This window comes from Aquarana catesbeiana, linkage group LG12 (assembly GCF_042186555.1).
Source record: "Aquarana catesbeiana isolate 2022-GZ linkage group LG12, ASM4218655v1, whole genome shotgun sequence".
Lineage (NCBI taxonomy): Eukaryota > Metazoa > Chordata > Amphibia > Anura > Ranidae > Aquarana > Aquarana catesbeiana.
The window spans coordinates 36,905,660-36,929,948 of NC_133335.1; the positions used below are offsets into that span (position 1 = coordinate 36,905,660).

The following is a 24,289-nucleotide window of genomic DNA, read 5'->3' on the forward strand; positions in this document are numbered from 1 at the left end:
AGACATGTAAAGCCCATGTAAAGAGTAACTGCTTCACATCAGAGAACGGATTCCAATGTAAACTGACCATCTGGCCCAGTTTAGCCCTTTAGGTGGGCCTAGGAAAAGGAAGCAGGGCCTTCATAATAAAGTTCAAGCTCTCCTTATGATGTCATACTGCAGCATTATCGCCACACTTTTTTACACATACAAGAATTTAAATAAGTCAGAAATGTATCACTTATGTTAATTTGACCGAATCGGTCTGCTGGAATAAACCTTTTCTCTCTTCCTTCCAGATTATTTGTAAGATGATCTCCATGCTCGGCAGGCAGACTGCAGAACAGATGTTACTGCCGCGATTCTGTGAGCTCTGCAGCGACAGCAAGCTCTTCCAAGTCCGCAAGGTATGGGAAAATAGGTGGCATGATGCGTAAGTGTATGCGTGTGATTTCTACGCATCGCTATTTAGTTTGAACCGGGTTCAAGTTTGCCAAAATGTGGACCAAAATTCAGGTGCTGGTGTTTTGTAAGATTGATTCAACTCTTTGTGTGTTGCTGACTTCTGTGTAGGAATTCTCCCCTCTAAAATAGAAAGAAAAGGCATTTTTTTTGTCAAGGATCTGAGTGGATAAGGCTGATCTGTGGGGATGACCTTTAACAATGTTGTTGATCTTTTTCAGGTTTGTGCAGCAAACTTTGGTGACGTGTGCAATGCAGTTGGCCAGGAATCTACAGAGAAATATTTGGTAAGACTAGTTCTGGAACCCAGGTCGTGTTTTGTTTTAACTATAAAACATAAATGCTTTTCCGTCTCCATGATAAAATATTGTACGAGTGTGAGTTTTTGGTGCATCAACACTTAAATACTTACTCCACCTTTGTAACCATGTTTCATGTTACACCCATATTTAGAGTATATACAGTAATGAAGCATGGTCACGTTCCCCAACTCCCCTCACCATGCCCATTACCCCCTTTGCTTGACTAAATCGTAGGGTGATTCTTCTTAGTACATCCTCCATTCACAGATCCGTTTACTGGGATCCGTGAATGAGAAGACTACAAGTTCCATCTGTTACTACGGCAGAGAGACTCACAGAGTGATGGCTCAAGTGCGATCACATCACCACACTTGTAGTCCATTGTTTACTTCCTCTAGCCCAGAGGTCTCCAAACTGCAGCCTGGGGGCAGGATACGGTCCTTTGCTTGCTTTTATCTGGCCCTTAGAGCACTTTTCCTCCCACTGACATGAACAATAGGGCATTATTACCGTTACATCAACAATGGAGCACGATTTTTCCCATTGAAACCAATAATGGGACACTAGTCCTCACTCTGATGCAAGACACTATTCCTCCCATTGACACCAACAATGGGGCACTATTCCTCCCACTGATACTAATGATGAAGCACTATTCTACTTACACCAATGATGGGGCATTATTCCTCCCACTAATGCCAAAGATGGTCTGTTTGCGCCCACTAATGCCAGGACAATGTTTACTCCCAATGTCCACAGTCTGGCCCCCCAAAAGTCTGAAGGACAGTAAACTGGCCCTTTGTTTAGAAAGTTTGGAGACCCCTGCTATAGCCACATTATAGAAGGTCTGTACCTCAATATCGACCTGGGGCTGAGATGTAAACAATGCAGGAGTCTGTGCATTGCACCCTAGGGGTGCGCATCTTTACTGGCCTCACGATTCGATTCGATTACGATTATCAAGTCAACGATTCGATTTGATTCGATTCCGCGATGCATCACGATGCATCACGATTACAGCGCAAGTCCGCATGGTTTTCATCAGAGACTGCAGACAGACATGCTACAGAAGATGATCAGAGACTGCAGACATGCTACAGGAGATGATCAGAGACTGCGAACATGCTACAGGAGATGATCAGAGACTGCGGACATGCTACAGGAGATGATCAGAGACTGCGGACATGCTACAGGAGATGATCAGAGACTGCGGACATGCTACAGGAGATGATCAGAGACTGCGGACATGCTACAGGAGATGATCAGAGACTGCGGACATGCTACAGGAGATGATCGGAGACTGCGGACATGCTACAGGAGATGATCGGAGACTGCGGACATGCTACAGGAGATGATCGGAGACTGCGGACATGCTACAGGAGATGATCGGAGACTGCGGACATGCTACAGGAGATGATCGGAGACTGCAGACATGCTACAGGAGATGATCAGAGACTGCAGACAGACATGCTACAGGAGATGATCGGAGACTGCAGACATGCTACAGGAGATGATCGGAGACTGCAGACAGACATGCTACAGGAGATGATCAGAGACTGCAGACATGCTACAGGAGATGATCAGAGACTGCGGACATGCTACAGGAGATGATCAGAGACTGCGGACATGCTACAGGAGATTGTCAGAGACTGCGGACATGCTACAGGAGATGGTCAGAGACTGCGGACATGCTACAGGAGATGGTAGGAGATGGTCAGAGACTGCGGACATGCTACAGGAGATGGTCACAGACTGCGGACATGGCACAGGAGATGGTCACAGACTGCGGACATGGCACAGGAGATGGTGACAGACTGCGGACATGGCACAGGAGATGGTCACAGACTGCGGACATGGCACAGGAGATGGTCACAGACTGCGGACATGGCACAGGAGATGGTCAGACACTGGGACATGGCGCAGAAGATGGTCAGACACTGGGACATGGCACAGGAGATGGTCAGACACTGGGACATGGCACAGGAGATGATCAGACACTGGGACATGGCACAGGAGATGGTCACAGACTGCAGACATGGCACAGGAGATGGTCAGACACTGGGACATGGCACAGGAGATGGTCACAGACTGTGGACAATAATGCAGAGTTGTGGTGTGATGAAGGCACATAGAAAGAAGACAATTCTATGATATGGACTTGTGTCACAGCGCCCGCCCCCCCCCCCCCCCTCCCCCTCTGTACTTACATGCTGCTCTGCCGGTGGCAGCCTGTAATGAGCAGGGCGATCTGCCTGCTCACCATCTCCCCCCGATCTCCATTCGTGCGGCCGGTGTTCCGCCGGTTGTCACATCTCAGGTCAGCAGTGAATTCTCCCGGGAGAGCGCTCCGTGCATAAAGTTGTTATTAGTGTGTGTATATTCCGGTCATGTGACTCTCAGCCGGGCCTCCCTCCTCTCACGTCTCTCCTGATGTCAGCCCCGCCCGCCTCTCTTCTGACCTGATAGCTCCAGTCAGTGGGCGGAGCTGACACCAGGAGAGACTGAGAGGAGGGAGGCGCGGCTGAGAATCACATGACCGGAATATACACACACAAATAACAACTTTATGCACGGAGCACTCTCCCGGGAGGGGGCGGGGCCAGACATCGATTTTTCGGTTCGCATGCATCGATGCCGCATCGGGGACACCCGAATCGCGATGCATCGATGCTGCGATTAATTTCAGCAGCCCTATTGCACCCACAACACACTGATCACGTCTGCAATGCTCTGCAGGCTTCAATGCAAAAATGTAGTACATTTTTTATTAATTTTTTTTGCAAAGGGTAGACTATGCCTTTGTACCCTGTGTGGTCTTCTGAGGACTGAGGCGAGGATATTGATTCCTTGTCCAGTGAGCACGGTGCAGATGGAAATTTAACAGGAAGTTGCAAGGCTGAACCAAGAGTTCTTTTCTTTGCTGAGCAGTGTGACAGAGGTATGTAAATCACATAGTTTGCTGAGCAGAATTACACATTTATAATAGGTAACACAGTTCACAAATATGTGAATTTGTTTTCATTAGAATACAGTTTGTTATTTGGATGGGGCTGCAGTCTGATCTCTGCATTCCCAGTAGTGTAAATATTTTTTAGGTTTATTAAGCCCTTCCAGCCATATGCGTCTATGTGGCAGCGCGGTGATGGGTTTTAACACCCAGGCTGCAACATTTATGCGTGCCAGGTGCCTCTGTTTTGTGCTGTTTGTGGGTTCACTTGGTTCCTCCTAGCACTGTAGCTGCACGGTCACCATCAGCTCCCAGTCACTGTTTATGTTCAGGAGTCAGTATAACAGGTTCCTGACTATCACATGATCACTGTGACAGCCAGTTTCAATAATCACATTAACAGGAAGCCCATATAACCCCTTCTGGCATTAAGAACTTTTAAAGGGCCGGCTCCCACCAGATAGAAAAGGTTAAAGTGGAAGTAAACCCCCCTATCATTTTCAGCTAAGGAAGCTGCCATCTTGGTCTCTGTTTAATCTCCAGCTGCCATGATGCAGCAAATGTGATCAGTTAAGACACCAGCCATTGGATGGTTTGACAGTTTGGTTGAGAGCACAACCAATGGGAGTGTTACATTTCCGGCATGTAACGGAAATGTAACTATTGTATGGATGGGTTTACTTCCGCTTTAAAGCGTTTGTTACCCTAAAAAAAAAAAAAAATTGATCCTGTCCCTTCAAAGCATGAATAGCAGCACAGTGCTTGTGCTGTGTAATTTGCCCCCCTGTATCATCTAAAATACCTGGCTGATCCTGCCTGGTAATGCCCTCCCCCTGTAAACTGACCACATTTATCATGGCTGCTGAGCCCTGACACCGTGGTCAGTTTACGTGCCTCCATCACCCAAAGCTCTCCTCTGTCCTCTCTGCCTGTCAGCTCTTGCCAGTGCCCACCCCTCCCCTCCTGCATAACCAGCACTTTTAGGCAATCCCCTGTGTTAGTTAATGCAATGTCTCGACTGTACGGTCTTTATTAAAAAAAATGCCTTTGCATACCTTATTACTGAGCACCACTTGGCACTCACATGACCGGCCGCCTCTCTCCGCAACCCGACTGACGTCAGCAGGGGATTCTCAGCCCCTCCCGCTGTAGCTGTCAGATCGGCAGATGGAATGGCGGCTGGTCACGTGAGCGCCGAGCAGCGCTCGGAAATGAGACATACAGGCATTTTTTTAATAAAGCACATACAGTGGAGATATAGCATTATCTAACAGAGGGGATTGGCTGAAAATAGTAAAGTGGGTTTACACCCACTGTAATGTTTCGAAAATCTTGTTTTTAAAATATATTTGTACTTGAAGCTGTTAATAAATGTGCTTGTACATACTGTAAGGGTGCTGAGTGATTGAGTTCTTACAAGAAGTTATTTGTAACTACGGTAACTATTTTGTGTCAGTAAGAAAAAAATTAACATTACTGAAAATGTGCAATCGTTTTCCTTTAAAGAGGAAGAAAAAACCTGATGGGTGTTACTTCCTCTTTGTTTCCCTGCAAAGGTAAAGCATAATGGGCTACTATGCATTGCATAGTAGCTCATTATGTGACACTTACCTGCAGGAGAAGCCTGTGATGTCTTCCTCGCTAGTAGCGAGCGTCCATTCTTCACCCCTCTTCCCTCCGGGGCCGCGAACTCCAGCTCTGTGATTGGCCAGAGTCGTGTGACGTCACTCCCGCACATGCCAATTGCAAAATGCATGACCGATTAGAATGCCTCTTGTCCGTACATGCTGAGAGGTATGGATAAGAGATTAAGCCACAGGGATTTAAAATCCCCTGACTTGTGATGCAGCATCCCGGTACAGGGGGGGTGATGATGGGGAGGGGCTCCAGTGTAAGTTCACCGTACAGATTTACTGTAAAGGTGAACTTACACTTTAACCACTTCCCGCCCGGCCGTCATCTGCTATGGGCCGGGCGGGAAGTGGTTAAAGTGTAAGTGGTTCAGTTATCCTGACTGGGCGTCATATGACGTCCAGCAGGATAACATGCCGCCGCGCGCCCGCGGGGGCGCGCATAGCGGCAATTGGTGGAGCGGTGTGTCAGTCTGACACACCGCTCCACCAATCTTGGTAAAGACCCTCTGGCGGAGGCTCTTTACCATGTGATCAGCCGTGTCCAATCACGGCTGATCACGATGTCAATAGGAAGAGCCGTTGATCGGCTTTTCCTCACTCGCGTCTGACAGACGCGAGTAGAGGAGAGCCGATCGGCGGCTCTCCTGACGGGGGGGGGGTCTGCGCTGATTGTTTATCAGCGCAGCCCCCCTCAGATCACCACACTGGACCACCAGGGATCGCCACTAGGACCACCAGGGAAGGGGCAACATGTGGACGGCCAGGTATGTACCCAATGGTCATCCACATGTGCCCAATCTGTGCCAATCAGTGCCCACAAATCGGCACTGATTGGCACCAGTATATTGCAGTGATGCCCAGCAATGCCAGCCTTAGGGGCATCAGTGCAAACAATCAGTCATCAGTGCCACCCATCAGTGTCCATCGGTGCCACCTGTCAGTGCCCATCAGTGCCCACCTATCAGTGCCCATCAGTTCCCATCCGTGCCACCCATAAGTACCCATCAGTGCCACCCATAAGTGCCCATCAATGCCACCTATGAGTGCCCATCGGTGCCACCTATGAGTGCCCATCAGTGCCGCCTATCAGTGCCCATCATCAGTGTCCATCAGTGTCACCTCATCGGTGCCCATCATTGCAGCCATATCAGTGCCCGTCATTGAAGAAGAAAACATACTTATTTACAAAAAATTTTAACAGAAACAAAGAAAAACTTGTTTTTTTTTCAAAATTTTCGGTCTTTTTTTATTTGTTGCGCAAAAAAAAACAAAAAACCGCAGAGGTGATCAAATACCACCAAAGCTCTATTTGTGGGAACAAAATGATAAAAAATTTGTTTGAGTACAGTGTAGCATGACCGCGCAATTGTTATTCAAATTGCGACAGCGCTGAAAGCTAAAAATTGGTCTGAACGGGAAGGTGTCTAAATGCCTGGTATTGAAGTGGTTAAATTGTATCTATAATTTGTTTTTTTTTTAGTGTAGCATTATTACTCTTCACATTACTAGTCTAAATTGACCCAAATTGTACATTTGTCTTTTTTTTAAAAATGTGTTTTTTTTAATGTCACTTTGGAATCCACTCCTAAGAGTTCATGTATATCTGCAGATCCCCAAGTTTCTGGAGCTGTGCTCCGACAGTGCATGGGGGATGCGCAAAGTGTGTGCCGAGTGCTTCATGGCTGTGTCCTACACAACATCCAGTGAGATGCGACGGACCAAGCTCTCCCCTCTTTTCATAAACCTCATCAGTGACCCCTGCCGATGGGTAAGTTGCCTCGTTCCTCACTGTAGAATTTCTTAGGTTTGTACATTCTGGTTACATAAACATCTCTTCAAAATAATGTGTTATCTACCTTCACCTTCAAGAGCTGCCTGTGAATAATAAAAAAAAAAAATTATCGTACTTAAACGCATGCCTAAAGTGCAGGCACTCAATGGGATTTGATTTACTAAAACTGGAGAGAGCAAAATCTGGAGTGTAGCTCTAAACCAATCAGCTTCCGGGTTTTTATTGTCAAAGCATTATTGAACAAGCTGAAGTTAGAAGCTGATTGGCTACCAAGCACAACTGCACCAGATTTTGCACTCTCCAGTTTTAGTAAATGTGTACCTTTATTTTGGTCAGGGAGGATGTCCGTCATGGTAATAGACAAGTAAAGAGGGACAGTAGGTAGTAGGGGTGCAACGGATCAAAAAACTCACGGTTCGGATCGTTCCTCGGATCAGGAATCACGGTTCGGATCATTTTTGGATCAACAAAAAAAAAATCTCCCCCCACTGTAATATCCACAATCTCCCTATTGGCAGGGTGTGGCAGAGTATTGGCAGGGTATATTGCAAGGTATATTGGCAAGGTATATTAGCAAGGTATATTGGCAGGGTATTGGCAGGGTATTGGCAGGGTATTGGCAGAGTATTGGCAGGGTATGGCAGAGTATTGGCAGGGTATGGCAGAGTATTGGCAGGGTATGGCAGGGTATTGGCAGGGTATGGCAGAGTATTGTCAGGGCATTGCAGAGTATTGCAGCAGGGCATTGCAGAGTATTGGCAGGGCATTGCTGCCATCCGATCTCTCCCCTTCACTGTACAGATCAGTACACAGAGGGGAGAGAGGAACTGGCGTCATGACATGACGCCGGTTTGTTACAAGTGATCGCTCCGTCATTTGATGGAGCGATCACGTGCTACACGGCCGCCGGGTGTACCAAGATGGCCGCCGCTCCGGAGCTAGGCCGAAGCCGTGGCCTTTCCTATGGCCGAGGCCACAGAGCGGATCGCGGGTGTCCTGATCCGCGGAGGTTGATTGGTACGGGTCACGGATCGATGACGATCCGTTGTTCCCCTAGTAGGTAGGAAGGGACAGACCAGCCTTCTAAGGAATAGGGACTATGATCAAAATAAAAATGGCATAGAGATGCAGTCTGTCACTAGCATTAACACAGCACTTTTTGCTTTTCCGAGTCATCCTCCTGTTAAAATAGTTGTATTATCTGTTGATCCTGCCTATTTTCTTTTTCATTTCCTGTAACAAGGTGACTATGCTGTTTGTTCTGCTGTAAAATTGCACAGCAGTGTTGTCACTCTGTGGACAGTATGACATTTAGAGTAGAATTTCTGCCTAACACTAACTAGTCTTAAAATGTCCCCTCCCCCTCCTACTATCTATGCTCACTAACCTGTGTAAAAAAATAAAATGATCCAGCTCCCCTGTGTCATTCAGCAGCAGCTGCAGGGGAGAGGAGGGAGCACCGGCAGTGGATGCGACATGGGAACCTATGGTTGATGTCACCCCCTCCTGGAATTTCCAAACATTGTCAAGCGCTCTCTCCTCTACTCTGGAGCTGCCTTTCAATGACAAGAGGAATCGCGCTACCAGACCAAAACAGGCTGAAAATAGGTACAATGCCTTGAAAAAGTATTCATACCCCTTGACATTTACCACATTTTGTCATATTACAACCAAAAAGGTAAATGTTGGGATTTTATGTGATAGACCAACACAAAGTGGCACATAATTGTTAAGTGGAAGGAAAATGATACATGGTTTTCAACATTTTTTACAAATCTCTGATATCCCTAACTATAATCTAGTGGAAACAATCGCCTTCAGAAGTCACCTAATTAGTATATAGAGTCCATCTGTGTGTAATTTAAACTCAGTATAAATACAGCTGTTCTGTGTAGCCCTCAGAGGTTGGTTAGAGAACCTTAGTGAACCAACAGCATCATAAAGGCCAAGGAACACACCAGACAGGTTTAGGGATAAAGTTGTGGAGAAGCTTAAAGCAGGGTTAGGTTATAAAAAAAAAATCCCAAGCTTTGAACATCTCATGGAGCACTGTTCAATCCATCATCGGAAGATGGAAAGAGTATGGCACAACTGCAAACCTACCAAGATATGGCCGTCCACCTAAACTGACAGGCCGAGTAAGGAGAGCATTAATCAGAGAAGCAGCCAAGAGGCCCATGGTAACTCTGGAGGAGCTGCAGAGATCCACAGCTCAGGTGGGAGAATCTGTCCACAGGACAACTATTAGTCGTGCACTCCACAAATCTGGCCTTTATGGAAGAGTGGCAAGAAGAAAGCCATAAAAAGTGCCATTTGCAGTTTGTAAGAAGCCATGTGGGGCACACAGCAAACGTGTAAGAAGGTGTTCTGGTCAAATTTAACTTTTTGGCCTAAAAGCAAAACGCTATGTGTGGCAGAAAACTAACACTGCTCATCACCCTGAACACACCATCCCCACTGTGAAACATGGTGGTGGCAGCATCATCTTGTGGAGATGCTTTACTTCAGCAGGGACAGGGAAGCTGGTCAGAGTTGATGGGAAGATGGATGGAGCCAAATACACGGCAATCTTAGAAGAAAACCTGTTAGAGTCTGCAAAAGACTTGAGACTGGGGCGGAGGTTCACCTTCCAGCAAGACAACGACCCTAAACATACAGCCAGAGCTACAATGGAATGGTTTAGATCAAAGCGTATCCATGTGTTAGAATGGTCCAGTCAAAGCCCAGACCTAAATCACATTTGAATCTGTGGCAAGACTTGAAAATAGCTGTTCACAGACACACTCCATCCAATCTGACAGAGCTTGAGTTATTTTGCAAGAAAGAATGGGCAAAAATGTCACTCTCTAGATGTGTAAAGCTGGTAGAGACATCCCCAAAAAAGACTTGTAGCTGTAATTGCAGAGAGAGGTGGTTCTACAAAGTATTGACTCAGGGGGGCTGAATACAAATACACGCCACACTTTTCACATATTTATTTGTAAAAAAGTTTGAAAACCATTTATCATTTTCCTTCCACTTCACAATTATGTGCAACTTTGTGTTGGTCTATCACATAAAATCCCAATAAAATACATTTACGTTTTTGGTTGTAGCATGACAAAATGTGGAAAATTTAAAGGGGTAGGAATACTTTTTCAAGGCACTGTAAGTATACACATTTTTTTCTTACACAGAATAAGTGGCATAGATAGCAGGAGGGCAGGAGGGGACATTTTCAAACATAGCTAGTATTAGGCATAAATTCCGTTTTTTAAGTTAGAGCCCTTTCACACTGGGGCGGTTTGCAGGCGCTATTGCGCTAATAATAGCGCCTGCAAACCGACCCGAAAGTGCCGCTACTTTCATTCCAGTGTGAAAGCCCCGAGGGCTTTCACACTGGAGCGATGCGCTGGCAGGACGGTAAAAAAAGTCCTGCCAGCAGCATCTTCGGAGCGGTGAAGGAGCGGTGTGTATACCGCTCCTTTACCGCTCCTGCCCATTGAAATCAGTGGGACGGTGCGGCTATACCGCCGGCAAAGCGCCTCTGCAGATAATAATAATAATAGCGGCGTTTTACCGCCGACGCTGCCCCCCACCCCAGTGTGAAAGGGCTCTTAGAGACAAACCCATCTATGAATTTTTTGTATACTCAGAGATGCGGTGTCCTGGATCTTCCTCGTCTGCCGCTGACAAGCTTCCAGGTATCAATTGCCGGCCGCTTTCATTGGTCGGCTGATATGACATCACGTAGGAGTTTGGTTGGCTTCTGCAGTGCCGAATTTCTACAGTGAGCTGCGTGCGCACAGTTCACTGTACAGAGGCAGATATGGAGAAAGAGACAAAGCATGTCTCTTTTGCATTAAAAGTTCCTGCCTGTTTGCCCTTTTTTCGTTTTTATATAAAGTTACACTTTACCTTTGTAAATTGAGCTTATTGTTTTACAAATGTTCAGATCTAAAATTAGATCCCAGAATGCATTTCTTCAGTAACTGCCATGAGCCTCTGCTATGTGGCGGTTACTAGACAAGCTGTATTGCACTAGAGAAAGGAAAGAGGGGCTGCTGACTTTTGGTTTCATGTGAATAGTTCCTTTTCCAGTAACTTCTCCATGTTCGCCTGTCATAGACATTAACGGGTGATTTGATCTGCATTACAGGTACGACAGACTGCCTTCCAGTCTTTGGGTCCTTTCATCTCCACCTTCGCCAACCCATCCACAGCAGGATTATACGTGAAGGAGGATGGGACACTGAGCATCCGGCCTCCCACAGAAGACACTCAGTACAGCAAAGACTGCAGCTCTAGGTACGACCTGTCACCAAGGCAAGCGCCGGTCACCCAAGTATCGTTATACTTGAGAGGTTATATAACTGAAGTTCACTGACCCCAGAGTGTGTTTAATTCTGCATGCTGATGCCACAAACTGGCCCGCAGCCAATGAGAAAACAATGGCATTACATAGCTAGCTCTTACCTGTGAGGGTCAAGTGTATGTATAGCCCAAATTGTTTTACTTTTAAAGCGAAGTTTCGACTAAAAAAAAATAAATAAAAGTCAGCAGCTACAAACACTGCGGCTGCTGACTTTTAATAATCGGACACTTACCTGTCCCAGGGTCCAGCGATGCGGGGGAACTAAGCCCCGCTTGTCTCCCCCCTCCTCTCTGCGGCGCCAGCATTATCACTGTGGGCGCGCACAGCCGGGCACGCACTGCGAATGCACGAGCCGCGCTGTGAATGGCGGGGCAATCATCTGGGACCTGTGACGTGTTCCAGATGATTGCCGAGAGGGAGGGGGGAGAGGTCAACTCATTTCCGGCGCCGCTGTGCCCCGGGGGGGAAGTAGGAGCTGGAACCCTCTAAAAAAAGAGGGTTTCCGCTTCCCCCCCGAAAATGTCATGTCAGTGGGGGATCACCTTTGCTTAAAGCAGAAATTCGCTTTAAAGTATATCTTTGTTCAAATTTTAAAATTTTTTTTTCTAAAAAGACTCAAATCAAATCTAAAGGTCACTTGAGCCACTTGGCTCAACAAAAGTTGATTTAAAAAAAATTGACTTAACCAGTTGAAGTCGCTGTTCGTAAGTGCCTAGTACGGCATCCTTGGTTGTTGTGGCTGCCTGAATACAGTAGACATCAGATTCTTCCATTCAAGCTGTTGGTGTGTATAGGGTTTTCAATCGGTTTTTTCCCATTTAGCCTGCAGGCTGAATGAGTGAAATTCTGACACTGTATGGCAGCTAATACATGAAGTCTAACATTACTCAAACAAGACAGCCTATAATAGAAGACTCAAATAGTGACTCATGTTTTGATAAGCCATTGCTGAAGGTATTCAACACTTGGGGTGGGTCAAATACCATCTCCACCACAGAGGATGTGGTAGTGCATCAGGTATTCTTCACACCCAGAAGTGTGAAAAACTTGCAGCAGCTGGGAAGTAGTGGGTAGGTGGCTTTTCAACACACGGCATAGGAAATCTAAGTGTGCTGTGTTTTGGACAGAGGGAAAATACTTATAGAAAACACTGCTAAAGTAAATTAAAGTACCACTGTGTGGTTGTCACAGAAGGCAGTGGAGGGGGAAGAAGGAGAGACCGGAAATACTCAAGAGATCACCAAAACCAGGTACCCACTCCCCCCTCCACTTCAAAAAGTGCCAAATGTGACAGTGGAAGGGGGAGGGTGTGAATAAGCGGAGCTTCCCCTTTTGATTGGAGCTCCACTTTAATGTTTTGTTTTATATATAGTGCCATCTGCCTGTGACATGAAATACTACAACTTGTATCAGTGCAATTTATTGTGCCGGGATTGTCTTCAGTACAGCAAGCACTACAAGAATCATAGGACCATTGTGGCCCTATTATTTCTGAAGGGGCTGACCTCTTTGCTTTCTGCGTCACTGACCTAGACCTCAGAACGCCTGACTTGTATTTCAGCCAGTGAAAGTACAGAAATTAAAAACAGCCAGACAAGCAATTTCAGGAAGAAAGCAGCGGTTGCAGGCTTCATATTTCTATAATGACAGTTCACTAAAAACAGATTTTTCAGCATTTGGTAGATGTTGGAGAGGTTAACCACCTGACATTCTCTCCGGTCTCTTGGAGACATTGTTGGTGAGATATATGCAATGAGATGTCAGGTCTACCTCCCAGGTTCCTACTCTCTCTGCTGGATTTTTTTCATTTTATATTGGAGGGAATGTAACTGCAGAAGCTAAAACACACAAAGTTGGACGGGGACATCCAATTCTCACAAATGGGCAGGATTAGAGTCAGGAATTATGACAGGATATCTCACTGCTGGAGTATCAAGGGACATAAAGGAAACCAAGAGCTAACTCCACCCACCAGGCTCCGTCTATCATTAAAATATAACGTTTGGGTAGGCTGACCCTTTAGGTTCACTTTTAAGGGAGGTGTAAGATCCCTTAAGATAATTTTAAGATCCTGCTCTGTATAACCTGTCCTGTAATCTCAGGAGTTTTTTGCAATTTATTTTTTTTATTTTTTACAAAAATCCACTAGAAAGAAAACCTGTACCTTGCGGCCCTATAATATGGAACAGCAACCACAGAAACCATGTAGATGTCTAACAATTACTTACTTCCTAGTAAACAATAAAATATTAAGCTGTAAATATGCTTTCCTTTGGTTATGCTTTGCGTTGAACTTCTAATTTAATGGTAATTGTGACCTTTGTAAAGTGTCCAGAGTAATGTATGTTATTTCTTGTATACATAATCATAGCTCTGCAAAGTGTGCGGCGCCCAGCCAAATCAGCAGCAGCAAGGACCCCCAGGCATCTCCCATGGACAGTATCACAGGCATCTCCACTCTAGAAGATGATGGGAACCCCGGCAGGAGACTTCTGGGTAGCAATGTCTCAGGAGAGGGGCGCCCACCTGACGTCTTTAACTCTTTCCTCTTCTGGAGGAGCCCATTGCCTGACATCACTGAGGAACTGGAGCTGCTTCCTGTAGAATCACCATTGGAACCAGATCCCAGCACTGTTCCTAAATCGTGTCTGGCCAGCAGGGACATAGAAAAAGTGCTGCAGAGTTTACAGGGACACATGGATGATCCAGACGTACAAGGTAAACTGCATTGTAAATTTGGACCAGGGATACTGTGTGAATGACAGAAAATGAGTTTTTATTACATTATTCTTCATGAGACAGAAGGGGCAAAGTCTGTAGAACATAGACATTTCAGTAATGAGTGGATGCAGGTGTAATAAATAACCCAAAGACTTTTTTGTGGCCCCCTTTCACACAGACGGACCAATCGGGTCTGCCTGTCAGTTTTTCAGACTAACCCAATCGGACCATCCATTGCTCTCCATGGAGCGGCAGATGTCAACGGTCCGTTGACACCCACTGGCTTCTGATTCAATCCTAAAAACAGACGTATGGGAATCCGTTTCCCATCCATGTATCAGATCGGATGACAGTCAGATGGAAACGGACAGGCGGCCCGTTTCCATCCGACTGCCCATAGAGGACAGCAGGATGCAAGTGGAGCAGACCATAGACCTGTCATCAGCCTGCTCAGTGGGGATCAGTGGAGAGATCTCCGCTGAGAAGGCAGATCAGCTGGAAAAACGCTGCTATTGTGAAAGGGGCCTTTGTCACGTGGGCATTCTAGCAAAGAAACTTCCACCCTGGAGCTGCCAGCTCTGCCTACACTATAGAGTCTTCCTCCTCCTTGTCTACAACTTGTCAGCTAAGCAAGTCCTCCTAGCAGTGGCTGTGACAGGTGGGTGGAGCTGGGAACTCTGATGCAGCAATCCAGAGTCCCTGAGAGATATAAGAAACTGACATGGATTACACAGATAAATCCAAGGAGTCGAATTTGACAAGCCAGCATTTGTGTATTTATGCTACCTAGCTCTTGGCAGTTCGACTTGCCTGATCCGAAAATCAATTTCCATCTCTCAATTAATTATGATTCGGTCTGTTGGCATCCACTTATAACTGACATTTCAGGCGTTTAGAAGGAAAAGAAACAAGTCAGCAGCTATTTTGTATTGTGGATGGGAGAATATCACCTCCTAACTCCCCATCACAGCCATGGCATAGCTTGAATGGAAGCAGACATTATTATCCTCTACTTAGTTGGATCCTTGCTCAGAATTGAGCAGGCATGATGAAGGACTCCCCCAAAACTCCGTAACCTAGTAGGGTTGGCCTTCTTTTTTGACATTATTCTTTCATAGGCAGGTTTTGTTTATTTCAGCTGTTCATAGTGATTTACTCTCCGTGTTGTATTCCAGCCCAAGTTGAGGTTCTGTCTGCAGCCCTGCGGGCGGCTGAGCTGGATTCTTCACCTCAAGAAGAGAACAAGCAGCCACTCGAGGAGCCTACACCTACCACCTGCACTGCATGCCCAGATACAGAGGAACCTACCACCTGCGTTGCATGCCCGAAAACGGAGGAACCTACACCTACCACCTGCACTGCATGCCCAAATACGGAGGAACCTACACCTACCACCTGCACTGCATGCCCAGATACAGAGGAACCTACCACCTGCACTGCATGCCCAGATACAGAGGAAGAGGACCACTCGGAGCGGACAGTCCCCTCTGAAGACCCAGTGAGTGTCTCATGTCTGCAGACTTTTCTGTGTGTGCATGTTTTCTGGCAGCAGACTGTTGCTTTGTGTGTGTTTGTTTATTCTTGGAGTGTTTTGTGTGTGTTGTACAGAATTTAGGAAAGAGGACCTCATTTATGAAGGTGTCTGAAAAAGGAAGCTCTCTGTGTTATGTGTTCTATATATGGAATATTTCAAGCAATTTTAGCCCTAGTGTGCCAAGCTGTATATAGGGAGCAGGCTATTACAGTAGATGGCCATGGAAGAGCACTGCTAGTATTGAGGTTGTTTTGTACCAAAAAAATTTCAGCTCTGCTGATACACTAAAATAAATACAGATAGCTGGTGTGATTCAGGCCTGCCACGTCAGGAGGCCATGGAAGGTCAAATCCTGTACAGAGAATGACTGTCTGGTAATCGTTACAGCTTGTGAATGTTACTGATAGGGAAATGACCAGCATGTTGTAAATAGTGAATGAGCATGGCAGGTTAAGGGGACTGGGGTTGTCTCAGGGTCTAGTACATTCTTCTACCAAGGTTTTTATTGCTCTCTGTGGTTTCTCCTTCTATCCTATCCCTGTGACAGCAGAACAAGAAATAAGGAGATGTTACTGGGGCAGGAAGACACAAACCGTTCTAAAAACCTGTTTAAAAAAAAACATCCTTCTGCTATTTTCCACTTCCAAATTACCCACATAAATATTTTTACAGCTTAAAAATGCTGATGCTAAAAAACGTCGGTATAGCGCTAATGCGCGTTTTTGAGCTTTTTTCGGCGTCAAAAAAGCTCTAGCGCTAGAGCCTCAGAACGCGCTGGTCCTTGGTTTTTTTTTTAGGAGCTTAAAAACGACTATGCCTGTTACAGCTCAAAAACGCCATGGTGTGTATGAGCCCATTGAATAACATGGAGTGGCTTTCTTAAGCAGCAAAAAAAGCTCAAAAAAGCCGCTGTTAAAAGGTCCGTGTGTGTGTATGAGGCCTTAATAAAAAAATTTGGGCTGCTGTTAAGGTTCAACCTGTAGCATCTAATGCATGGAACGTTGAAATACTGAATTTTTTTTTTTTTTTTTTTAAGTTAAAGCACAACACATACCGTCTTTGTTGCACTGAATCGATATCTCATAATCATTTCTTTGTTTTCTGCATATCAGATTCCAGACAATGAGGCTCCGGTTCATAATGACTCTTTACAGGAAGAGGAGGACACAATGAACCAGGAAGAAGAGAAATGTAAAATTCAGGTCAGTGTGTCGCCGACACTCCCATTTACTCCCGAATACACACTCCATACATTGTTAACTGGAATGTGCTGCCATTTTGGTTTTAAGGTTGTATATACATGAACTATCTGAATATGTTTTTTATATGTAATTTTCATATGTCTATGAACTGTACTTCTTTCAACATTTACATTATGTAGTGGCTTTTAACCACTTGCCGACCGCCGCATATACATATACGTCGGCAGACTGGCACGGCTGGGCAAATGGGCGTACCTGTACGTCCATTTGAATTTGCCGCCGTGTGGTCGCGTGCGCGCGACCCTGCCGCAAGCTCCGTGAGTAGGATCGCGGGTCCCGCGGACTCGATGTCCGTGGGGATACCCGCGATCGTCTCACGGAGAGGAAGAACGGGGAGATGCTAATGTAAACAAGCATCTTCCCGTTCTGCCTAGTGGCACTGTCACTGATCATAGTTCCCTGTGATCGGGAGCTATGATCAGTGACGTGTCACTCGTAGCCACGCCCCCTTACAGTTATAATCACTCCCTAGGACACACTTAACCCCTTCCTAGCCAGATAGTGGTTAACCCCTTCACTTCCAGTGTCATTTTTACAGTAATCAGTGCAATTTTATAGCACTGATCGCTGTAAAAATGACAATGGTCCCAAAAATGTGTCAGAAGTGTCCGATCTGTCCGCCATAATGTCGCAGTCACGATAAAAATCGCAGATCGCCGCCATTACTAATAAAAAAAAAAAATTATTAATAAAAATGCCATAAAACTATCCTTTATTTTGTAGACGCTATAACTTTTGCGCAAACCAATAAACGCTTATTGCGTTTTTTTTTTTTTTAACAAAAATATGTAGAAGAATACGTATCAGCCTAAACTGAGGAAAAAAATAGTTTTTTTATATATTTTTTGGGATATTTATTATAGCAAAAAGTAAAAAATAATGCGTTTTTTTTTTTTTTTCAAAATTGCCGCTCTATATTTGTTTATAGCGCAAAAAATAAAAAGAGGTGATCAAATACCACCAAAAGAAAGCTCTATTTGTGAGAAAAAAAGGACGTCAATTTTGTTTGGGAGCCACGGCGCACGACTGCGCAATTGTCGGTTAAAGCGACGCAGTGCAGAATCGCAAAAAGTGCTCTGGTCTTTGGCCAGCCAAATGGTCCGGGCTTAAGTGGTTTTAATGTACTGCATACTGAGTGCAATTCTGTACCCTCTTTTATGTGAATAAAGTCATTTAGTCACTATATATATTTTGTCTTGTTTAGCTGCCACTTGCCTCATACAAAGTCCCACCTTCCTTTCTATTATTCATTCCCATTTATGTGAGAAATATTCCTATCCGCCGCATTAAGCCACCTGTGTCAGATTATAGTGGTTCACTGGGAAAGAAGGAGGGAGTATATTTAGTGATTGGCAACATTGCTTTCTGCCTAGTAGAAAACCAAGGGCTGTTTAAAGAGAATGTACCCTAAAAAGGACAGGGTCTTTTGTAAGTGCAACCTCTGACCTGCTGACACTCACTCGCCACCCTTCACCACTCCTCCATTTATTTACCACAGCCCCCGTAAACCCAGTGCTTCTGAGTATGGAGGAGCATAGAAAATGAGGTATCTTCATATGAAAGAATAAGTTAGTTTAAAGTGACATGGAAAAAAAAATACCCAAACCAGTTACCTTTAAAAGAATAGGTACTATACTTACTTAGCCTGTGCTGACAATCTTCGCCTACTTCAAGCTAGAGCTTTTGTTGGAATCTTTAACTTTTGACATTTCCATATGCGGCACCACTAAGTGGCAGATGCCCGTATCCCCCGCAGGTTGTAGATCCTCCATCTGCCCCCTATGTTAATACAAACAGTAGTGACGTGGGTCACAAAAAGGAAACCACAGCTTCGAGTGGAGGACACACTTATCTGCCTCTTCTGGATGTGTAAGGATAAGTTCACACTGGCATTGAAAGCAGGCGTAATGCCCCTCACACGCCTATGCAAATGATACAATGGACAGCACACAGTGAAAAAAAAGAATTGCCGGCAATAAATAAAAGAAAACAGTTCAAAAACTACATGGGGGTCCTTCCCCCCAATCCATACTAGACCCAAAAGGCCTGGTAAAGATTGGGAAACCACACTCCATTTTTCCTTAGATTTAATTGCTGGCAATGCTTTTTTTTTTTTTTTTATACATTCAGCTGTCAGAAGGGAACCCCGCTGACAGCTGATGACTCATCAGTTGTTAAGGATGCAGCAGCTGGCTTTGCGGCCCTCTCCTTAACAACCAGCTATTGTAGACGTTTGTGGAGCGGTTTTAAGAAGCCAAAACCGCACATAGGGCGCTTGGGGGAGAGTTTTTAATAAAGCGCTTATCAACCGCACCTATTAACGCGCATTGACGCTATAGGCTCATACTATTGTTGGTGTCATTTATGCCTGTGAAAACTAAAAGGGTCGCTCTAACCAAAACTGGTAGTTCAGTTTTCGATGGATGCTGGGTGGCAAAATCACCCGCTGGCTCTCTCTCTCTCTCTCAGGGTCTCCTGTGGGGAGATCTCTCCTAATATTCATAGGCTTGAATGACAGTAGTGCAGTGATGGCAGAAGTGATATCTGAATATTGTGGAGGTAAAGGTGATATTTATCTTGTACTGTAGACGTTAAAATTGTTATCTTGTAGCCTTTCATCATTTTTCTGGCTTTTAAGAATAAAACATCGCTAACATTTGCTTCTCATGCTACAGGATGTTGTACCACAGCCACTGCTCGACCAGTACCTCTCCATGACTGACCCTGTTCGGGCCCAGACAGTGGATACAGAAATCACTAAGCACTGCGCTTACAGCCTGCCAGGGGTGGCCCTGACGCTGGGGAGACAAAACTGGCATTTTCTTAAAGACACCTACGAGACACTGGCAGCTGATGTCCAGGTATGGCAGACTTCTGTATAACGTAGTTATGATGATTTCTATTTTTTTCAGGATGAGGAAAAAAAATAGGTGAGAGTTCAAAAATGTCACTGACCATTCACAATGATAATGGTTTAGTAATGTGTTTGCTGCACTCTACTGGTAGCCTTGGGGGGGGGTCACTTGAACTTTGTACAAGAACTGTAGTTGTCATATTAACTGATATGGGATAAGCATGTCTTGTCTGTCTTTTCAGTGGAAGGTGCGACGAACGCTTGCATTTTCCATCCATGAACTGGCAGTCATTCTCGGAGATAAGCTTACCGCCGCTGATCTGGTCCCCATTTTCAACGGCTTCCTCAAAGACTTGGATGAAGTGCGCATTGGTGTCCTAAAGCATTTGTATGACTTTCTTAAGGTAATGTGTACCAGTGAGAATCTCTCACCAGTAGATTGTGGCAGGGTGTCCTGCTGATTGATGTAAACTGGGATGAAAAAAATCAAATGTAACTGTGCCCAATATGTAGTTCTTCATATGAAATCCTCTGTTTCAATGCTGTAATGATGTAGAATTCACCAGAGGGATAATATTACAGTATTTCTGTACTGGGAAAATTCCTTTATTTTATGGGTGTCTATAAAGGCCTCTTGCACACTGCAGCTTGAAAAAGCTCAGTACAGCTTATTTTTTTACTTGGCTAAAATACAGCCCATTAATTGTAATATGCCTATGCACACAGGTGCGTAAACAAGCGCTGTGTATTCTTCAGTAAAAAAAAAAAATAGAAAAATTTGCATTTTTGGTCAGTAATTTACGCCTCGTGCACAGATTGTCCATTGACGACATGAGAACAAGCTTCTGCGCATGCGCACAAATTTGCATGAACGCATATGTGCAAAAATGTATAAAATAAAAAAAAGTCAGAAAAAGTAGATGCTCAAACAGGAGTATCGTGTGCAAGAGGTCTAAAAGTGTAACTATAAAGAGTCAACTGGGAAGTATGCTTGCACCCTACTTTGCCTCCAACAGAAACAATCTATTTTAATCATTTTGTTTACTGTCACAGAGGTACCCATAAGATTGTGATGGCAGTAGGGTGGTGATTAGGGATGAGCTTCGTGTTCGAGTCGAACCCATGTTCGACTCGAACATCGGCTGTTCGATCGTTCGTCGAATTGCGAACGATATGGGCCGTTCGCGCCAAATTCGTGTGGCGCGTCACGGCCCATAATTCACTGCGGCATCGCAGTGCATTGCTTGCTGATGATTGGCCAAGCATGCACTATGACCCGCATGCTTGGCCAATCACAGCGCCGCCTTAACAGAGAGCCGTAATTGGCCAAAGCCAAGGAGGCTTTGGCCAATTATGGCTCAGGGGATTTAGTACACGCCCCACACTATATAAGGCCGCCTGCACGGCGGCCCTGTGCAGTGTGTTCCGGTGTGCTGAGAAATAGAGAGAGAGAGAGACAGTGTCATTTGATTTGAGTTAGATAGATTAGGCAGGACAGTCAGTCAGTTAGCTGCACTTACAGTGTATTGTCTATATATATGCATCCCAGGTGTTGCATATATATATATATATATATATATATACACTGTATTCAGTTTAGCTAGATCCGTTCCTGTTATCTTCTAGACTATTTACATTTAGTGCAGTGCGTCCTGCTCACAGTGTTCAGCTAGATCCGTTCCTGTTCTCTTCTTACTGACAGGCAGGCTTGTCTTGTTACAGTATATAAAGCTACCTGAAGAAAATTACTGGTGTTCTTTTGATCCTATTAGTACCACAGTCAGGCAGCTAGACTATTTACATTTAGTGCAGAGCGTCCTGCTCACAGTGTTCTGCTAAACCTATAAGTTAGGGGGTGCGTCCTGCTCACAGTGTTCAGCTAGATCCGTTTCTGTTATCTTCTTACTGACAGGCAGGCTTGTCTTGTTACAGTATATACAGCTACCTGAAGAAAATTGCTGGTGTTCTTTTGATCCTATTAGTACCACGGTCAGGCAGCTAGACTATTTACAGTTAGTGCAGTGCGTCCTGCTCACAGTGTTCAGCTAAACCTACAAGTTAATGGGGTGCGTCCTGCTCACAGTGTTCTGCTAAACCTACAAGTTAGTGGGGTGCGTCCACCTCACAGTGTTCAGCTAAACCTATAAGCTAGTGGGGTGCGTCCTGCTCACAGTGTTCAGCTAGATCCGTTTCTGTTATCTTCTTACTGACAGGCAGGCTTGTCTTGTTACAGTAAATACAGCTACCTGAAGAAACAATTCTTGATCTAATATTTCACAGCAGGGCCCTGTGAGGGCTTACAGTGTTGTGGCCACAGCAACACCTAAGGCCCAAATTTCTGCTGAGTATATAGGGCAGGACCCTACTTTCAAACATCTAACTTACAAACGACTCCTACTTGCAAACGGAAGGAGACAACAGGAAGTGAGATGAAATCTACCCCTATAAAGGGAAATTCTCTCCTGTAAGAGTTAATATGGGAAAAACATTTCTCCTTTCCACTGATGTTTTCCAATCCATTGGGACAAAAAGTGAGGTGAAATCTTCTGAAGAGGAGGAAAGACAGCAAAACAAATGTCACAGGGGTGATAACCCTTCCCTATGTTTTCCAAAAAGCTTAAAAAAGATTTTTTGGCTGGAGCTAAACACGTTAAAAATGTACCCGTTCAAAATTACAAAGAGATTCTACTTAACAACAAACCTACAGTCCCTGTCTTGTTTGCACCGCCTGTATACTGCTGTTCAGAGTATATAGGGCCTGGTGGCCCCACACCTTTCCTTATTTTAATTTGGGTGTGGGGTTCCCCTTAATATCCATACAAGACCCAAAGGGCCTGGTAATGGACTGGGGGGTACCCATGCCGTTTGTCTCACTGATTTTCATCCATATTGCCAGGACCCGACATTACATTAAACCCGCAAGCAGTTTTAAATGAGATTTTTTCCTTTAAAAATGACATTTGGTGCAGGGACTGTTCTAAACATGGGAAACATGCGTCACTTTACAGGCATACTATAGACACCCCCCAGGTACGATATTTAAAGGAATATTTCACTTTTTTTTTTTTTACTTTAAGCATCATTAAAATCACTGCTCCCGTTTTTAAAAGTTTTTTTTGCATTGATACATGTTCCCTGGGGTAGGACCCGGGTCCCCAAACCCTTTGTAGGACAATACCATGCAAATTAGTTTTTAAAATGAGCACTTTTGATTTCGAACGTTCGAGTCCCATAGACGTTAATGGGGTTCTAACGTTCGTGCGAACTTTCGGTCCGTTTGCAGGTTCTGGTGCGAATTGAACCGGGGGGTGTTCGGCTCAGCCCTAGTGGTGATGTCATTGCACTTCAAGACCATTGTTTACTTCATCAGCCCCATAACAGAAGGTCTTTACCTCCTTACAGACCTGGGGCTGGGGGTGAACAAAGCAGGGCCTGTGCATTGCACCCTTGAAGCACTGATTGTGGTTGCAATGCTCTGGGGGCTTGAATAAAAAATTGATGAATGGCCTTTTTTTTTTTTAATACATTGCTAGTACGTTTTTACATTTTTTAGAAAGGTGGACTGTTCCTTTAAGGTAAAGTTTACTGTTGATATATGCTGTAAGTTTTATGCAGTGTGTGACAGATTGAAGAATGACTGTGAATTCTCTGTGTCTCTAAAGCTCCTTCACGCAGATATGAGGCGAGATTACCTCTATCAACTACAGGAGTTTCTGACCACTGACAACATCCGCAACTGGAGGTTCCGCTACGAATTAGCAGAGTGAGTGACAATTGTATTATATGGTAATGCTCTGTAGAAATAGGGTCATTAAAGTCATCTCCAAGAAACACCTGAAATATACAACCTGTGGGCATACCTGTCCGTGTCCTGTATTCCATACCCGGATATAAGAACCAAGGGCTGTGCTGCGACTCTAATGTCTGTTTGTGACATAAGAGAGTCTGATCTACAAAATTTAACAAGTTGGGAACCCCAGAATTATTCACTGGAAACTGAACAAAAAACTCAAAACTGAACAAAAAACACACTACACCCACAAGTCTCTGCAGTTGGTGTTCCCAGACAATCAGATTGTTTTAGCAAAGATTTTATTTTATTTTTTTAGCAGTGGGGTGAAAGAGTGCAGAAAGGTAGTGCTATATTAAACCACTTAAGGACCGAGCCTCTTTTTGAGATTTGTTGTTTACAAGTTAAAAACAGGTTATTTTTGCTAGAAAATTACTTAGAACCCCAAAAAATTATACATTTTTTTTCTAACACCCTAGAGAATAAAACGGCGGTTGTTGCAATACTTTCTGTCACACGGTATTTGCGCAGCAGTCTTACAAGCACACTTTTAGTTGGAAAAAATACACTTTTTTGAGTTAAAAAAATAAGACAACAGTAAAGTTAGCCCAATTTTTTTATATTGTGAAAGATAATGTTACACCGAGTAAACTGATAT

The 24,289-nt window shown here is 44.7% G+C and overlaps 1 protein-coding gene across 1 annotated transcript in view; it reads left to right on the top strand.

Moving 5' to 3' along the window:
• The window catches only part of LOC141114100 (serine/threonine-protein phosphatase 4 regulatory subunit 1-like), a 75,726-nt gene that overhangs the window by 30,010 nt on the left and 21,427 nt on the right, over nt 1-24,289 (top strand). Inside the window, exons 7-16 of the mRNA XM_073607577.1 lie at nt 279-386; nt 663-728; nt 6,934-7,092; nt 11,255-11,403; nt 13,842-14,188; nt 15,367-15,689; nt 16,838-16,927; nt 19,663-19,848; nt 20,084-20,245; nt 23,504-23,604. Of these exons, the coding sequence (XP_073463678.1) occupies nt 279-386; nt 663-728; nt 6,934-7,092; nt 11,255-11,403; nt 13,842-14,188; nt 15,367-15,689; nt 16,838-16,927; nt 19,663-19,848; nt 20,084-20,245; nt 23,504-23,604 (1,691 nt within the window). The remainder of the gene's footprint in view (nt 1-278; nt 387-662; nt 729-6,933; nt 7,093-11,254; nt 11,404-13,841; nt 14,189-15,366; nt 15,690-16,837; nt 16,928-19,662; nt 19,849-20,083; nt 20,246-23,503; nt 23,605-24,289) is intronic.